The sequence below is a fragment of the Acartia tonsa genome, chromosome 6 (genome assembly GCF_053477335.1).
Source record: "Acartia tonsa isolate MP-2025a chromosome 6, ASM5347733v1, whole genome shotgun sequence".
Taxonomy (NCBI): Eukaryota; Metazoa; Arthropoda; class Copepoda; order Calanoida; family Acartiidae; genus Acartia; species Acartia tonsa.
In genome coordinates, this window is record NC_137265.1 from 10,850,244 (window position 1) to 10,864,719 (window position 14,476).

Here is a 14,476-nt window from a genome sequence, read left to right on the forward strand (position 1 = left end):
TGGGGAAACCCATACCAAATTATTTGTAACCCAATTTAGCTTATGCACAGAATCTCCAAACTATAAAGGAGTATGGCAATTATAATGAATTAAGGTTCCTGAAATTTGGTAGCTGATAAATATTAGGAGGAAAATGGAGTTGTAGATTACCTGGTTCTGTGTGGATGGTGTACCCTCTCCTCCTTCCACTTTATCCCCCACCCCCATTTTTACATCTGCAAAAAAAAAACAAGAAATGTAACAATTAAAACGTATTAAGGTAAAAAAAAATCATTTTTTAACAGTCAATGGTTTTTAACATTTTGTAAAAAAAAATCAATATAAAGAAGTTGGACTAGCATTATTTATAACCTAAGCTTTCACAGGGATTGTAAAAAAAGTTCTTGTTTAGATAAATTCTAAATTAAAAACTTAAAGGAGTATAAGATAGAAAAAATTCTTAAATGAAATAAAAAAGTAAAAACAAATAACTTTTTGAAAAAGTCATGAAGCATGAAACACTTTATATTTAGCTACTTGGTGCAATACAAGATTGAATAACTTTTTCAACTTGACTGATGTTTTTGAATGAATTAATTTTGGCATTGAATCTTGATCCTTTGCCTCCCCCCTTTCCATCCAAAAGCTCCGCCAACCTAAAGCAAAATCAAATGATTTTAAAGTTTCTTCAAATATTTGTCAATCTATTATTCTATAATTCAAAATATTATAATTAGATAAAATATAAGTATGAAAGCCATTATGCTAGTGTAATGGATGTAGAAAATTCGTGGATATTATAACAGTCGTCAATTTAGGTTGCAAAATCTTCTTGCATTGGTTTATCCAGAAGGAGGAGAGGGGATGGGAAAGATCGTTATTTTAGCCCGATATAGAGTTTACTTTATCATAGAACATGAAAATCTCGTGCAAGATCCAAGTAATAAAAAATCTATTTCTATTATTGATGTATGTGGTAGTGTTCATAATTATTGTTATCATCGAAAAATAAATCTTTAAAAACAGCGCAAATGATGTCAGAAGAAATTCTTATTAGGTATAATAATAAAAACTTACTTTTTGCCAATATCAACGACGACCTCTCCTTGTCCAGTAACCACAAGTTGGCCAGAATTTCCTTCCCCAACAATCACAATCAACAGATAATCACTTAATTCCTTAAATACAAGTACAGTTGTAATCCGGGGATCTTCAGGGTTAAGACAATAAACACAAAAATAAACAGCCCAATGATACCTTCCTCCCTGAGAAATCTGGAAATTTATGAATGCAAAAAAACATTAAAAATCAAGATTTTTAAAAATAAGGTTTTACCTTAGTTAATGTAGAAATATAGTCATTGTCTCCTTCTCTTCGATAAAAATAGATATAGGAAGGCTGAAATAAAAACAAAATATTTTTTTAGAAGTGAAACTCAGGAATAAGGTATAGCCAACAAGCGAAAAAAATCTAAAATAATATTAGGGGAGAAGGTAAAAAGGTCGTCAAGTATTGCCTCCAAACGACAGCTAAAAATCAATTAGGTATAGGTTTTGTGATTATTTTGAATTAATTTCGTTGTTGGTAAATGATAAGTGAAACTACCATAAAAGTAAGTTTTTCTCCTTTACTCACACACAAATTGCAATTTACTTTATTTAGGTAGGTAATGGTATACTTGTTGAGTAATAAATGGGTATACAAAATTAATATTAATTGACCAACCTTAGTTTCTAAATTTTTCTTCTCTTTAGCTTCACTAAGCGCAATTTCTTTGAGCAAATTAGAATTTGTTTTTGTTGATATTTTTAATGTCTTCTGCATTTTTTCCACCAAATCAATGTGAGAGTCTGGTCCATTTCTAGAAAAATTAACATTAGTGCCAATGGAACAAGGATGACAACATCCATGAAGGAGAAGCTTTACAAAACAGAAAGTCAGACAGACTAACATTAACAAATATAGAGTACCATCATCATAGCTTTTAAAATTAAGAATTTCATTTGTAAGAAATCAAACTAAAAATTCACATAAATCGATCCCAAAAATACTTTAATACTAGATGCTTTATAAGGCAAAACTTACAGTTAAAGACTCACTTGATTATATATGCTTCGCTTATTACAATATGCCTAAATGTCATAGGAATCCATATTCCAAAAAAGATAAATATCATCATGTTATTGTTCATAACGAACTTTTTAGTAATGATTTAGTAGATTTGCTACGCTGTTTAAATTATACCTAACTGTTACAGGAACCATCATGCCAACGATGAAATCGATTTGACAATGCTAAGACATTAAAATTAACGATAAGAGCTATCCGTTACGAACGGATGATCGTAACAATGAACTCTAGAGTAGAAAAGGTTCGCTTTAACAATATATGTCTATATATGCAAGAAATGTTGAATTACTTTTATCATATTATTTTTTAAAAATTGTTGTACCTTAACGTTTCTGTAAGTGATCTTTCTCTTTGTAGAGTATTTGCTAAATATTTGAGCACTCTTGAACCCACCAGGAAATATAATAAGGTTTTCCCTTTCTTATCTGAAATTATAACGAAAAATATAAAAATATTTGTTACAAGTAAATTGTCTGTCCCTCCTCATGGATCTAAAGGGATAAGACGATGGCCGATAAAGTGATGTACATCCCAAATAATAAAACACAAAATTACCCCTTCTGTAGATTACAATTAGTGGTTGCAAAGTTTGAACACTCAACTTACTTAACCAACCAATCAAAATTCAATAAAAGTCCCCAATGTTGTTAACTTAACGAACAAGATAACATGATAATAAAACTTCGGGGACTAGTGTAATTAACAGCCCAATGTCCCCTTCCTCCCTGGTCCCTCCTTCTTATAAAATGTTTGTTTAGTTCTTATATCTGGTAAAACATGAAACTTTGCATATTATCAGCTTGCTAAAAAAGCTGTCTCTATATTTACTTTGTCATTTCACAAAACTTTGTTAAAATTGGACGAAATCGTCGTTTCTATTTAAAATCACTCGATTTTGGTTAGGTAGTTATATCTTACAACATTAAGTAAAGCAAGAGCCTCGCAGGTTAGTATTTAAAATGTTAAATTTTATTCTTTTAATACAGATATGTTGTAAAATGCAAGAACTTACTTTCAGTGTACAGGAGCTTGATAGCCTGCAGGTGAGCCAGATTTGAAACATGTGTGCCACAGCAAAGATTATTGTCTAAATCCCCAATCTTGACCAGTCTAATTGGACCTGTAAAGTCGTCAGGAAGTCCTCTTGTATGGGCCTAAATAAAGTTTAGTAAGTAAAAGACAAAAAATATGATTTTCTGTGATGTGTCTTTGCCCCCCCCCCCCCACACACACATCTATTTTAAAAAAAAAAACAAAGCAACTTATTATATAAAGATTTTTGTTTGTTTGGCCGTTAGGTAACATCTCGTTAATCACAGACCCGTTTGAATTCTCCATTTAAGAGAAGCTTTACATAGGGAAGATGATTTTAAAATCTTTCAATTTAGTTCTTAAGGATTGAGATGGTTTAGGGCTATTTTCTCACCCTCACACCCCTAATACCTATAGATATCAGGGGGCGCATTCACTTGTATTTAAAAAAAAAATGAGAATGAACCAAAAATCGTAAAACTCAGGTCAATTCATACCTCTTCCAACTGAGGATCTCCTCTTTGAAACAAGGTGACAGACACTGGAACTGATTTTCTAATATTCAAGTTGCATTTATCCTCAACAGATGTCATTACATCAACTGATATTGGCTTGTCCACTTCAATATAAGATACACCAACCTAAAAATTATTAGTTATATGCCTAACTACCAACAGTGAATAAACTATAGCATAATATGGTTCTGATTTTTGACAGATTATCCTATTGGTCCTATGCTAGTTCTAAGCTATTTTTAAGGATTGTCCTAAGGAATAAAGTCAATCAAACTATTTTTTTTATTCATTTCTAATACCGAAAGTAAGAAGTATAATATATTAGAAGAACCGGCGATTCTATAGTGACTGACAAGTCTTTTTAATACATTTAATAGAACAGGATGTCTGTATGTCTCGGTAACCGCTAAAAAGATATCCTAACAGTGAAGTATCTCAAAAAAAATGTCCTTCCCCTCCAAATAATAACTAGTTGAAAAATGTGGTTATTAACTCGTTTTTAGCAGTTTAGCAGTGTAACAGGTCAATGTAAAACATGATAAATTATACCTTACTTGGAGTAGATTCTGCCATCCACCAAGACAATGTATTTATATTATAATCCTTCTCCAAAATGGCCGACACCAAATGTTGACCTTAAAATGAATCAATTTCTATCTTATGATTTTACAATTTAGTGATTGATTTTACAGTTTTTGAAACATTTGGCAAAATAAAGAGTTGCATTACAGATTTGTCATAGTTTTAATATTTTTCATCCATGCATTTCGTAAACACAGGAAAATATAATATTTTTTTCTAGCTTTGTATTAAAGTCAACTTTCCGCGGATAGTAAAATGAAAAATTACAAGATTCATCTTAGTTTTATAATTTTTATTTTAGTTTTCGTGATAAATTGTCCACGATACGACACGATACATGAGTTTTCAGTATGGCTCAGAACCGGTTATTATCCAGGAGCTATGAATCGGTTTGGAAGCCATACTGGAATAGTTATTTCTCGCATCGTATTAAAACGGCTTTCCGCGGATATAGAATGTACAATTATAAGATTAAAACCAGTTTTTAGCCCCTAGGTGCCGTAGGCACGGGCTAAAAAAACTGGTTTTAATCTTATGATAGTACATTTTTATATTCGTAGAAAGCTGGATATAATACGATGCTAGACATAGTTTTTTCGTATGGATGAGAACCGGTTCCTATCCACTGGATTCGAATGAATACGAGAAAATATTTTAAAATATTCTTGCCTGAATGTTGTTGCATATTATCAAATCTCCTGTCCCAGTCAATTTTCTGAACAAGTTTATCTCCAGGCTGAACTTGTTCAGTTAGGAAGTGTACAGCTAAGTCTCCCCGCCGGGTTACTTCCAAAACCTACATATAGACTAGTTACGGTCAATTGTAACAAAAGGTTGAAAACAAAATAACCAAAATCAATAGCTACTGTAAAAATACGACGAAACCTGCTAGGTGCTTCGTTTTCTTTCCATGATCCGAAAATGATATGTATATTTTGATAACACAATCCTTTTAGACAGACTTTTTATCAGATTATATTGACTTTAAAATAGTTTATTGGCTTCGCTATTTAGAATATCAATATTTAAAAGGAAAGGGACAATTGACATCTGAGGAAAACTGGGTGTAACCTTTTAGTCAAATCCTCTTATTAAGTCAAATTGTTCTTAAATTATGATCTTTTCATATATATATACATTTGGTCATAATTAAGAACAGTATGACTTAATGAAAAAAAAATACCCCCTTTTTCTTCCTTCAATAGATTCGAATGTTAAAGATCATGCCCTTGGTAGCCCATAAATATTTGTAAATGATAGATTCTGACCTGATTATTATCTCCAACAAGACCGAGATCAGTGTTCTGTCCGCCACCTTCTGGAAAGAAAACAGTGTCCTCAAAGACCACCTCATATCCCTTTAATTCTACTTTCTTTCCACTCTGCTCCTTCTTACGACTAAAAAATGACACACAATTGTATTAATTTAGAATTATCTTTTGCAAGCAGTTACTATAAGGATTAAGGTATAGCCAACAAGCGAAATAAATCAAAAATAATATTTCTGCGGCAAGAGAAAAATGTCGTTTTTACTATGTAGCGTTACCCCCAAAAATCACGGAAAAATCAGCTGATATAACCAAATATTTTTTCGAATTAAATTAATTGTTGGTTAGAGCTGAGTTACTTTATGATTAAGTTACTCTGTTGATTGTACAACAATCAAGGTTCATTTTTTACTTTGACGTATCACGCAGACCGCAAAATGTTTACCTACAACAGACGTAAAGATAAAAATTTTAAAATTAGAGTACCATAGCTTCTAATAAATTTACCTGGCAGGTGTACAAGAGACCACAGTTGACTCGTACTCTGTTTCATAACTAGATCTTTGGCAGTAAAACATTTTTGTTTATCTGAAATTTATCAAACAATAACAATATGAAATTAATAACCCTAAAATGAGTGTAATGAAATTATTTCTAGTTTTTATATAGGGGGATTGATATTCCACTTAAAGAAAAAATATTTTGCCTCCAATATTTCAACCAGTCAATAATAAGCCAAAAGGAAAAGAACAGAAATCCTTTTTGACTTGCGGAAAAGTTTGAAGGAAATATTTGTTTTTCATGGCAATTAATTCGTTCAGTATTTGAGATCACATCTACAATTTTACATACACTTTAACTACAACAAAAAAATCATAGAAAGGGGGGGGGGGGGAGAAGGGCATTTTTGAATAGTTTCGGCAGGGGAGTATAGTTGAAGATACTCCGGAAAAATAAATACTACGGGCTTAAACTTGTATAGGTCTTAATTTTAATCTGAAACTTAAAACCACCACAAAACCCAAACCTAGTTATTATTGTTCCTAAGTAACTTCTACAATCCCCCCCCCCCCCCAAAAAAAAAAAAAAATCATAACCATCCCCCCTTAATGACAATATTTCTAACACATCACAGTAACAAAAGACTGAACTAATTTACAATTCATTAAATATAAAAAATCATAATATTGGAATTTGATTACCTAGGTAATTCATTTTAATAGAATTTTAATTTTGATTCAAAAGAATTTAATCTTCTCAACTAATAATAAAACAATAAAATAAAATAAGCTAATTATTAAAAAAACGGTTAAAATAAGCTAGAAAGTTTAAAGAGTACCTGAGAAAAGAGAGAAAATAATAAAAAAAGTAGAACAAACCAATATCTTAATCATAGAATTGTTTCAAAATTATTACAATGAAGGATGAAAAATGTTGATAAACCTAATAAAATTGCTTATCTTATTAAGTATTATTTAGATCTTTTTTTCATTTGTTTTGCATATTCTACTTTTTTATTACTCTTTCAAAATAAATTTCTGACTCATGGTAACTGTAGCATGGCTTTGGCTACTCTAAAGGTTTGCTCTGGTGGTAGATAAGACTGTCAGGCGTATGGCCGACCAAGTTTATCATTTCATTATCAGCATTGGCCAGAGCCCAATTGTATTCTGTACACTCCAGGGCCTCCCATTCGGCCTTGAAGGCCTGCTTGCTGTCGGGCGGCATTCCTCCAGCCTAAAGAAAAAGTTTAGTTTCATTTTTGTAACTTATATTGAATCAAGTTCCACAAATGGATATGGAATATATGTGAATTTTGTGCAAGATTCTCCCATACCCTATAAAATATTTCTCCCAGCAGGATATTATCATGACTTTATCCCATTCCCTCCCCTGAACATGGAGAAACGTATTGATCAATATCTGAGGATCATATTAGCAACCCAAATTGGCGACAAAAATTCTCCTGACACAATATCCACGTATTCTTTACCCATTGATCCACTACACTGTGAAGTTAATCGTCTAGAGCAATGAATCCAATAACTAATGATTGATTGTTACCTGCATGGACATTTGTTCTTGCATAACTCTGGACTGATCAGCGGCATTGTTTTCGCCCAGTACAAGGCTGTAAATTGACCTATAACAAATATCCCCTTTCAATAACTTTTTCGTTTTTTAAACAATACAAGCAACAGAAAGTAACATGAAAACAAAAAAAATGTTATCTAAATGGAAAAAAGTAACAGTAGACTGAATTTTTTTATTTGAAAATGAATTCAAAATCCATCACTGACAAAACCTATAATCAGAATACTATAAATTCTCTGATAAGTGTAGGAAATACAGGATGTTAACAACCGATCAAACTTGCAAAATTAAAAGTGAAATTGTCCGAAACCTAACTCTATCCCCATGATTCAATGATTTGCTAATAATATTTACTACTATGTCTTTTTACAGAGTATCATTTAGGATAATTAAAAGTTGTTGGTGTGTCAGTGTACATACCTGAGACCAAAAACATTGAGGAAGTACCAGGAGACCGAGGAAACCCAGGAAGCATCTAGACTCTGTAGCTCAATGCCGCGTTGCAACATTGGCTTAAACCTGAATGTAATTCGTTTATTAGACAGGTGATTGACATCTGAAGAAAAACAATTTTTTCCAACTTTGACTTCAGTAGAAAAAAACATTTGTTTAAAAATAAATAATGAATATGAAATAGTACTTTTTGAAAATTAATACAGGAATGGACTGGAAAATGAAAGCTTTATAGGTAAACAAAGAAGCTTAAAAATCTGAAAAAACTGTATAATGTTCATTTCCAACCCGTTAACCTGTACGTTCAGCCATTTGGTCGCTGACAGTCCTTAAAATGCTAGATTCTTACCTAAGTGTGAGAGGAAAGGGAACCTTTGTGGTGACAAATCCAGAGAAGTGCCAATTGATCCATCCGCCCACCACCATCATGGGGACCATACTGGTCATGTTACCCTTCACCATCTCCGTCATCATGCTAGGGTCAGTCATTGGGTTGGGGGGAGCCACTGTCTTTCTAGATCCAACCTATCATTTGAAAACGGCTCAAAAAGAGGACTATCCATGAACAAGAGCACGTGATTCTAAGTACCTTCCAGCATTGATCCTGAGTATTTTCTTTCAGAATATAATAGGTCACTATCAATAAATAATATATTGACGAGAAAATTTATGTTTCACCACTTCAAGTTGAAGAAAAGTAAAAAAATATCCACCATTTTTTGTTAAAATTCTATCAAACGTTTTGTTGAGTTTTGGGTGTCTTTAATTGTCCATGTTGTCAAATGATAAAAATTAAAAAAAAAGTCAAAAGCACATTTACTATATCTCATATGTATGTTTAAATTAATGCTAATATGAATTAATTTACAATCTATATAACACGAGTATTCGCATATATATCATCAAATATCCATTTTATTAAAAGAATTAGCTTCATAAAAGTTTTCAAAATCAATTAAGATACCTAAAAAAACATGGTGAAACATAAATTTTCTCGTCAATATATTAATAATATATGGTGTCCTATTATATTCTGAAAGAAAATACTAAGGATCAATGCTGGAAGGTACTTAGAATCATGTGCTCTCGTTCGTGGATAGTCCTCTTTTGTCATAAAATCACTTATCACATCACAGTTTTCAAAAAAGTATACAACTTGTTAAAAAGTTAAACCTGTCATAATAAAGTTACCTAATATCTTTTAAATTTAATATTATGAGACATGCTCAAAACTAACACTATAAAATCAGAATAGGTATCAAAAATTATTAATAGAATGGCTACTCATAAACAGTCTAAAGTAAACACAAACACACATTTACTTAACAATCCCAACAGTGAACACTAGCTTTAAATTATTGTCTTTAAATGTCTTAATATTATTAAACATAATTTTATGATTCTATTGACATAATTTTCCTTTTATGGTAATTGAAGTTTAAAACTACAGTTTACCTTAAGAACTCCAGTTTCTTCGTCGTTGAAGTAATTCTTTCTCATAAAGAAAGCTTGCTTTGAAAGATATTTTCCATTTTCTCGTAAAACCCTAAATTAAATATTTTAAGTTGAAGAATCTAAAAAAGGTTATAAATATTTGTCTAAAAACTATGCATATGAAAAAAATCGACGACGAAAAGGCATTTGATCTTTTATTTGATATATCTAAAATTTTCGACAAAGAGGCTTTAATGTATTCTACCAATTTGACTTAAGTACTGAAGTACAAACATAGTTAGTGTTTAAAAATTCTTACCTGGCCCTAATTAAAGCCTGGCTATCTTTGATGGCCTCCAAGTCAACCTTCTTCTGGGAGGACAATAATACTGACACATAATGACGAAGTATACCTAGAAAAATTTTAGAGAACATTTAATCATACATGAAAATTATTTAAGACAGCTTTAACATTTGCTTAAGTAAATCGGATAAAATTATTAAGTAGTCTGATAGTATCAAATATGAAGAAACCATTACTCTTCGTTTTTATGAAAATAAGAATATTAAAACTTAGGTACCTATTAAGAAATTGATAAGAAAAATTGGTAGGAAGACCCAGGTCCTGATAGCAGGATCCAACTGTAGCTCCGGTTCTCCCATTTTAGAGTAGATTCGCTACTCTTTCACTTCTAGCTCTGAAAAGTTAAAATAGAACAACTGTGAGATTTAAAACTTTGCAGATTAAAATCACTAGAACTTCATGTAGGTATTTTAAAATTGAATTTTTAAATTCAAAATAAAATTCTTGTGACTTTAATACTCTGCAAGCACAGAGAAAGAAGAGTAGAATAATAAAACTAATAGCTGATAAAATATTAATTTCAATACATAACATTCCAAGAATTAAAAATTGTAGGATATTTAACGGATTAAAATTGTTAAAATTTGAAGATTTGAAGAAGTTTCATGGAATATTATATAAAAATTTACATTCTTAGGGTGTCTAAAAACACATAGGGAAAACATACATAAGTCAATTTTCCGTTTAATCCAATTAAATTGGAAATAATAAAACACAAATATAGAATAATAGAAATAATTTTCAAGATATAATAGTAATAGGAAGTTTTAAAATTAATAATCTTTTTCATCTTCCTGAATTTTATTACTTAAAGTACTTAAATGGTAACAAGTATATTTATTTAAAACGAATGTTGCTCTGATTTGAGGTATACTTAGTTATGGTAGGTAGAGGTAAATTATAGGGCAGTACAAAATCAGTCTTGTATAGTATACACTTATCTAATCTACATATGCTTCAAATATCTCAAAAGTACAGTGTGGCCAAAAAAGAAAAAAATGAGGTTTTGCAGCCATTATCAATCCAATTTCAGCTAACAAAGTGTAAGTATTGAAGTCTATACTTTTTGTAATGAAAGAGCTTAAGCTAAAAACTTTTTTAGGGCCATGCTGCATATTAGTGAAAAAAGTTAATGAAAAACCATAGTTCTTAAATTCTAAAAGTTATGATACTTATAACTGTGCTATATATCTTAAAACAAGTTATTCTCAAGTGGTGAAGTAGGTTAGGCTAAATAAAAATGTAATTTAAAAATCTTGCATCAAAATCAAATCAGACTCAAAGCATTCATACTAGAGAGGCAAAAGGCAAAATCAATCAATTTTAAAGTGGGACAACAATAACTCCATCGCCTCAATTTCCCTTTTGATAAAACTTCATAATACCTATGTAAGTTTGTATACTTAAAATATTCAAACTTTAGGGTTAAGGAAGTTAGGGAGTTATAGATGTTCCAGTTACAAAATATGGGATTTTACCAAGCAGACATATTTTTAATTGAAAGTGATCAAAAGTGGCTTAAAAGCCTCATGGCAATATAGAGATTGCCATAAATAATTTTTACAAGAAGGGGCAAGATAATAATAGTAATAATAAGTAGACTAAGTCTTGTGTTGGATATAATAAAACCAAACTGTGGTATTTTATTAAGACATTTGGATACATTTTAACATTCCAAAAATATATTTTAAAATCTTGATTAAGGATTTTCAATTCGAAGATTTTTCATGCACATTTTGGAAGGTTTTTTTATATGCTCCAAATGGCCTTACATTATACTCTAGGCTAAGCCCAGAGCTTTAATAGAGACACAGATAAATGTTTTAAACCTGTACTGAGTACAGAACTTAAATAGCTGGATGATGTACAGCAATTAACAATTTTATGAGGAATTGAACTGTAATCAAGTTTTTTTTCAACAATTGTTTAAGATTACAAAGGATTGAGGACTTTTATTTTGTTTCTTGGGAAGTTTTAAAACTGTACATATTCCAGCTATACACCAGATGTTAGTTTAAAAAAAACTGGCAAAAGAAAAACTTTTTATGGATTTTTTTTCTTTTTTTTTCCAGTACCTTTACCAGTTTTTGAAAACAAATACAATTATAGTAATAATAATATATGATCTTATCAAACTTAAAGTTAGTGTGAAGTCTTGTTAAAAAAAATCACTTATTCTGTAGGGAACTTGTCAATGGAAAGTCCCCTTTAGGTACTCATTTTTTTAACAAGACAATACACAAAAAAATTGCACAGACCAAATAAATGAAAATTATTACTTAGCAATTTTATAAGTTCATTAAATAAACAGAATAGGGGTTAAAATTGACTGAATTCTACGAATTCTTTGCAAGGGTTTGTAATCACTTTGGCAAAGGCATTTTCAAAAGTTTGTTAATCCATAATTAAAGATTTTAAAAATGATTTAAAGAAATCAAACTTAATAATACCTATGATTAAAGTTACATGTACAATGAAAACTATAAAATTGTATAGCATATGAATTACTCTTGTGATTTTTAATTCCTTCTCTCGTAAAAATTAAACAAAATTATATCTTTAATACTTATTCTTTTTAATATTTGAATTAACAAACGTTTGGAAACTCCTTTGCTAACACTGGGTTCAGTAATTTTCTAATTCTTAAAGAATTTTTTTTATAACATTAAGCAAAAGATACACTAACAAACAAAATATTTTGTGTTTTTTAGAAGTAAAACTGGGCTTTTAAAATCCTTTAGGAAGTAACCAAAGAAATTCTTTTTAGAGCATCTTATTTTTAAAATCGATATAATAAAACACATTTCGATGTTCAACATAAAATTATGCATTTTTTTGGTTGTAAAATAAGATAAAAAACAACCTCATAAAAATAGTATGCGACAGCATGATTCAGATAAAATATTAAAACTATCTTTAATATCAAGAGAGGAAATTTTCAATTAAAAAAAAGTATTTTGCTTCAAAATCTTCCATCAGACAAACATTTGCTTTTTTTTAAAATCAGTTATTTCTCTTAATGGTAACATTGCAGTATGAATGTATGTTGAGAAGCAGAAAACCAACGAAGAAATAAAGAAAATTTGTCGACAAAATAATTTTTCCTTAGTTGAATTAAACCTCTCTGAAAACTTTATACTATGGGTCAATAATGCAAACATGATAACAAATAATAAAATAAGAATTACAATGTTTTTAACACATATAAAGCAAAGCAGCAGCACAGTTTAGGAAGAAACTTTGAATATGCACAACTTAACTGACTCAGCATTCAATCAGTGCGACAGATAATTATATATAATCTTTTTTTTTATGGATTTATAAATATTTTTATCTATAAGAGAGAAAAAATAATTATAAATAAGAAATTTCTTTAAAATAAAAACACATTCATTCATCAGTTTGATTAGGTATGTTTTTTAAGTTTAATTTTAGTGAAACTACAGGGCAAAAGGGATCAACTGCAGTTGACGGTAAAATATTTCTGGTAACGAATATTTCCAAAAATCTATGAATTTTAAAGGCTGCTAGCTGCCAAACGGCTGAACGTACAGATCATACACGCACACCATTTTAAGCGGCATAAGAAGGCCTACAATCAATCTGGAATAGCCAAGATCCAATTATGCACAGGGAAAGCTTCACTGAAGAAAAAAACGCATAAAATAGGTCTTTTTCGCGCATTTCTCTGCACTGCGAGATAATTATGCATTATTGATTTATGGCTATTCCAGATTATATGTAGGCCTTCTTATGCCGCTTAAAACAGTGTGCAGGCATGATGTGTAAGTTCAGCCGTTTGGCAGCTAGCAGCCTTTAAAATTCATAGATTTTTGGAAATATTTGTTAGCAGGAATATTTTGCCGTGAACTGCAGTTGATCCAAAAGTGCAAAAGATATAATATCTATTTACAATTATATCAAATCATATTTTTGAGCACCCTGTAGAAGTAAATCAAAAATAAAGCAACAAATGCCTTTTAAGTTTTAGTCTTTTTTTACCCTGTATAATAAAGTGACTATATAAATAGGAACTATATGGTTTATATATATTGCATTTCAAGCAGACTTTTTTTTCCAAAAAATATCCATTTATGAAAAAATGATTATAAAAAAAAGGTAAATATTAATATTTCTGTTTGAGGTATGAATGGTTTTCATGAGGTAAAATGTAAGATTCAGTCTTATAGGTTGCGGTACGGGCATTCACTTTTCAAAACATAACTTTAACAAATCAAAAAGACTTTTTATCTATATTTCTCGTATTCATTCGAAACCGGTGGATATGAACCGGTTCTCATCCATACGAAAAAAACTATGTCTAGCATCGTATTATATCCAGCTTTCTACGAATATAAAAATGTACAATCATAAGATTATAACCAGTTTTTTAGCCGGTGCCTTCGGCACCTCGGGGCTAAAAAAAAACTAGTTTTAATCTTATAATTGAACATTCTATATCCGCGGAAAGCCGTTTATAATACGATGCGAGAAATAACTAATATAAAGAACTTTATCGACCAAGCAAAAAAGGACTTTTAATTTGTCTTTTTATTTACATTATGTTATGAAAAGAATATGCGGGAAATTTCTGACAATTCTTTGCTAAATGAAGGCTTTTATCT

At 30.4% G+C, this 14,476-nt stretch overlaps 3 protein-coding genes across 3 annotated transcripts in view; all 3 read right to left on the bottom strand.

Annotated features, from left to right (window-relative positions):
• Window positions 1-285, bottom strand: part of LOC145321811 (uncharacterized) — a 32,568-nt gene extending 32,283 nt beyond the window's left edge. Inside the window, exon 1 of the mRNA XM_080163439.1 lies at window positions 151-285. Within this exon, the coding sequence (XP_080019565.1) occupies window positions 151-207 (57 nt within the window). The 5' untranslated portion in view covers window positions 208-285. The remainder of the gene's footprint in view (window positions 1-150) is intronic.
• A 210-nt stretch (window positions 286-495) lies between these two features.
• LOC145321814 (alanyl-tRNA editing protein Aarsd1-B) lies at window positions 496-6,110 on the bottom strand. Its single transcript, XM_080163442.1, has 11 exons — window positions 6,014-6,110; window positions 5,507-5,636; window positions 4,908-5,034; window positions 4,206-4,291; window positions 3,639-3,782; window positions 3,122-3,263; window positions 2,432-2,534; window positions 1,705-1,840; window positions 1,315-1,377; window positions 1,057-1,157; window positions 496-635 (listed from the first exon to the last, which is right to left on the bottom strand). Exons 1-11 carry the CDS (start codon window positions 6,082-6,084, stop codon window positions 509-511), a joined length of 1,230 nt encoding a protein of 409 aa, XP_080019568.1. The 5' UTR covers window positions 6,085-6,110; the 3' UTR covers window positions 496-508.
• EMC3 (ER membrane protein complex subunit 3) lies at window positions 6,084-12,771 on the bottom strand. Its single transcript, XM_080163444.1, has 9 exons — window positions 12,470-12,771; window positions 10,069-12,217; window positions 9,807-9,900; window positions 9,509-9,599; window positions 8,403-8,578; window positions 8,021-8,119; window positions 7,571-7,649; window positions 6,633-7,243; window positions 6,084-6,359 (listed from the first exon to the last, which is right to left on the bottom strand). The coding sequence occupies exons 2-8, from the start codon at window positions 10,148-10,150 to the stop codon at window positions 7,076-7,078; spliced, it is 789 nt and encodes a 262-aa protein (XP_080019570.1). The 5' UTR covers window positions 10,151-12,217; window positions 12,470-12,771; the 3' UTR covers window positions 6,084-6,359; window positions 6,633-7,075.
• Window positions 12,772-14,476: the final 1,705 nt, after the last annotated feature.